Raw genomic sequence first — 4,283 nt, 5'->3', positions numbered from 1 at the left:
GGGTGTGTCCCTGCCAGTCAGAGCAGCAGAAGGGCAGAAATCCTCAGATGAGGGGACTTGGAGCTAGAAGGGAACCTTGAACCAAGTCCCACTCAGAGAGTAAGAGCAAGGCTGTTGGGAACCCCCTATCACGCAGGCGGTGTAGAAGCTTCTGGCTGCTGCTTCCCAGGTTCTCTGATTCCAGGAGTGCAGGGACGGGCTTTTGTGACCAGCATTCTGGGACATGCCACCCAGGAAGACAGCGGGCCGGTGCTGCTACCTGCAGCCACAAGACTCCACGACCATGTCCTCATACTGCTTATAGACCACGTTGTTGGCAGAGTCAATGAAGAGGATGCTGATGGGACTCAGTCGTGTGGGCACACAGCAGGTTGGCGGTGTAGACTCGGGGTCCATGGAGTTCATCAGGGTCTGGATGACCGCATGGTTTGTGGGCTCCAGGTGGGAGCGCAAGGGGAACTCACATAGCCCCTCGCAGTGGAAGGCCTCGTACTCAAGCGGTGCGATGATCCAGTCATCCCAGCCCATGTCCTTGAAGTTGACATGCAGCGCCTTCCGACTGCAGCGGGCCTTGGGGTTCTTGCTGGGCCGTTTGCCCTGGCGTGTGGCCAGTGGGGCCCGCCTTTTTCGCCGCTGGCTGAACAGGTACTCATACACAGTCTTATCATCTTGACCCGAGCGGGCCTTAATCTCATTAAAGAACAGGTCCCGTTTCTTGGTGCGGCCAAATACCAGGAACAGGGCCTTCTCGTGGACCTGCCTGGCAGCCCGGTCAAAGCCCAGGCCACGGAGGTCCACGGCCCGGCCCCGTTCCCAGGCCTCCAGCTCCAGGCACAGCTGGGCCGAGTTCTTAAAGTTTCGGAAGAGCTTCCAGATGTCGAACACCTCCCAGCCAGATCCATCCAGGCCTGGCACGGAGCGCACATCCAGCAAGGCTGCCGGCTGCCGGCCGCTGGGGCAGCTGGACAGCTTCAGCTGGGCAGCCCGCCCGATGCCGGGGGCCACTGGCTTGGCCGTGTCCAAGGGCTTCTTCCGCAAGATCCGCAGCTCGGCCCCTAGCAGCCCATCCTTCTCCAGGGCACTAATGTCAAACACGTACCTCTGCTTTCTGACCACAGGACCTCGGTCATCTAGAGAGAACACCCAGAAGTCATTCCCTGCAACCTCACCAAGAAAACCAGCCACCTTGGGGCCTCAGGGGAGGGCCACGGCTCTCTCTGCTCTGGAGACAGCTTTCTTTAACCTCTCCCCTACTCTGACAGAGGCCAAGACCCAAACCACCGAGAGCCTTTTTCAAAATAAGGGAGCTTCCTAAACGGCAGAGCAAGTAGGGTTGTTTCTCCATAGATGTGACTGTGGTGATTTGAGCAGTTCTGGGTGTTTGTGTCAAGGACAATGCATATCAGACATGCCTCAGCCTTAGAACTGCTGCTTCCTCTCCCTCCCCATCTCTTTTATCTTATATGATATCTCATAGGAGAGATAGGTGGGTATTATAATGAGCCCTATTTTTTCCAGAGAAGAACCTAAGTCTGAGAGGAGTTAGGTAACTTCCCCCAGATCACCCAGCTAGGAAAAAGCAGAATTGGAACTATAGTCTAGAACTTCTTATACCCAACCCTGAGCTACTCCCACTACACCTTAAGGAAGATCTTGGTGTTCTCATTCTACAGATGCGGCACAGGGAGGGCAAGTGACAATCCAATTTCCCCGGCTTCCTAGTCTAATGATCTTGTTGTGTACATGTCTTACCCTGCTGGGTGTATGAGCGTGTGTGTGAGTGACAGCTGGGGTGTGTGTGTGTGTGTGTGAGCGCGTGTGTGAGCATACAATTGGGCTTAAATGTGAATACGAAAGGTATAGTGAGTGACGAGTGTGTATGATTGTGCTTGTGTGAATATTTGAAGGATATGTATGTATATGTGTGTGTATGTGTAAGATGATGCTGTATGTACATGTAAGAAGGTGTGTTTTACATGTGTACATATGTGTGTTATTCAGCATATATGTATAAATACAAGGCTGTCTCTGTGTGTGTGTGTGTGTGTGAGAAACTCTGTAGTGTGTCCAAATCAGCATGCCCTCCTTCCTAAATACCAATTTGCCATTGGGAAGCATTCATACATTGCTCTAGAAGGTGACTAATTAGGCCTTTAAACTCCCCATCTCCCCCTCTGCAAGCTCCCTTAGAGCTGGGGGGCACAAGGACTTATTTTATGAGCCCCCAAGGGGTCACAGCTTTCCCTTGCTGGGCAGGCAGCCAGGCCACCTCCCCCACCCCAGCCAGACCTGCTGCCTCCCGCTTCCTCCCACCCTGTCATTCCCCCACAGGCCAGCTCTAATGAGGAGCCTCTCCCCATCTCTGGCCCCTCCCCCACCCTGCCAGCCGAAGTCCTAAGCCTCCCAGAACCAGAGCATAAGAGCTATGAGCAACCCTGGCAATGAGTAATCCATCTCCCTCTTCACACTTACAGGGAAACTGAGGCCCTGAGAAGGGAAGAGTCTTGCTGAGATCACACAGCAAGTGGAGAGGGAAAAGCCAAAACAGTAATGCTAGGTGAACATAGAATGAAGTGAGGGGAATGGATACTCTCCCGGGTTGACGATAAAAATGATTTGTGTTTAGGACAGGACATAAAGTGTTCATTTTTGAAGGACTCTCAGAAATCACCCAGTCCACCCCCGCCATCGAGTTGTGCAGATGGGGAAACTGAGACCTCAAAGGGAAAAAGAACTCTCTCAAGGTCACATTGCAAGTTAGACCCTAAGTCTGCCACACCCCACACCATATATTTAAATGTCATTCCATGATTCCAAGATGCCCCATTTACTGCCTTCACCCATCCCACCTCCTCTGTCCCCTAACCTGAAGGCAAATTTGCAGAACCACGGGTATCTGGAGAGTAACTTCTCTCCCTGCCATCTGGGAAAACCTACAAACCTCTGGAGCCTGGAAAGTCTGGCCAACCCCACCTCGGAACAGAGCATGGCCTGGTAGGAGTCTTAAAGTGTGGTCCCCAACTCTGCCACCAACTGGCAGGTCTTGTCTCCTGTCCGGGCTTCAATAACCCCCTCTGCACCTTGCAGGCATTGGCTCTGACCTGGCCTGGGACCGGGTATGTGGGAGGTAAGTCCCAGACACCACCCCAGGCCGACGCACACAGTCTCTCCCACCGGTGCAGCGTAGGGGCTCTGAAAGGCCCCTCCACGCATGCAGATGCCCCTCCCTCTCAGCCGAGCCCCTGCCACCCCACCCCCTCACCTTGCCCTTTGTCAATAAAGCTGGTGATGGTGTTGGCCAGGCCAGCCTCCAACTTCACGCTGCTGTTGCCTCCCTTTCTGTCAGCATCAGACAGTGTCCTGTACAGCGAGAGCATGTATTCGTGGGGCGTGATGGGGGGCGGGCGGAACGGCTCCTCGGGCTCTTGAGGGGGCCTGGTCTCCCTGGCCTTCTTCAGCAGGAAGGGGCTGGGGACAGATCCTGCCTTTGGAGTTGCCTTACCCCCAGGAAGCTGTCCTTTTGGGGTCACCGTCCGCGTTGCCGCCTGCCTTGTCTGGGGAGGGTGTCCTGGCTTGGGTTCAGAGCCGCCCGATCTTGGGGGCAGCTTTTTGGGTTCATCCTTCTTGGGCTGTGTCAGGCCTCCTGTCTGCCCGGTGCCCCCCTTTGCCCTGGCATTGGCGGCCCCCCCACCATAGCTGTGACCCCCTGGCCTAAAGATGCTCCGGGCCAGAGGGGGCCTCTCCTTGGCTTCTGCTTTGGCCAAGCCTGGCCTGGCCCCCTGGGGTCTCTGGCCCAAGTCAGGGGCACCCAACACAGTGCAGATGATTTCCAGGTCCAGCCAAGCCAGGTGCCAAAGCAAGAAAGTGAGGAGTTTGGGGAGTCTCATCCTCTGGCCAGCCTCTGAATGACACCAGAGAGAAGGACGGCAGCAGCGAAGGTGACTCTGGTCTGGCAGGAAAAACCATGAACGGAGTGGACCCTCAAAAGCAGCGGCAGCAGCGGGAGCAGCAGAAGGAAAGGCTTTCTCCTCAGTCTGAGACTCTTTAAGTCTGCCGGGCGTGTGTTTGTATCCAGTCCCATAGTGGAAATGCTCTCGTATCCAGACGTGCACCGTCTCCAGTCAGCAGCTGAAAATAACTCGTTCTTGAAAGGAGAAAGCCGACCGCCCCCTTTCTCCTGCACAACTGACTGAGGGCTTGAAGGAGGCTTGTATAAGGCTGAGGGATTTTTCCAAGAAGGAAGAATGGCGTAATGCTGCCTGTGTGCTCCAGTTTTTTTTTTT

General features: G+C 54.9%; 1 protein-coding gene across 1 annotated transcript; it reads right to left on the bottom strand.

The window, feature by feature from the left end:
• Nucleotides 1-255: 255 nt before the first annotated feature.
• Nucleotides 256-4,283, bottom strand: GDF5 (growth differentiation factor 5). The gene is made up of 2 exons (XM_044262324.1): nt 3,263-4,283; nt 256-1,130 (listed from the first exon to the last, which is right to left on the bottom strand). The coding sequence occupies exons 1-2, from the start codon at nt 3,885-3,887 to the stop codon at nt 256-258; spliced, it is 1,500 nt and encodes a 499-aa protein (XP_044118259.1). The 5' UTR covers nt 3,888-4,283.

Source organism: Neovison vison, chromosome 8, assembly GCF_020171115.1.
Source record: "Neovison vison isolate M4711 chromosome 8, ASM_NN_V1, whole genome shotgun sequence".
Lineage (NCBI taxonomy): Eukaryota > Metazoa > Chordata > Mammalia > Carnivora > Mustelidae > Neogale > Neogale vison.
The sequence above is the reverse complement of the archived record's forward strand: the minus strand, read 5'-3'. Positions and strand labels throughout refer to the sequence as shown.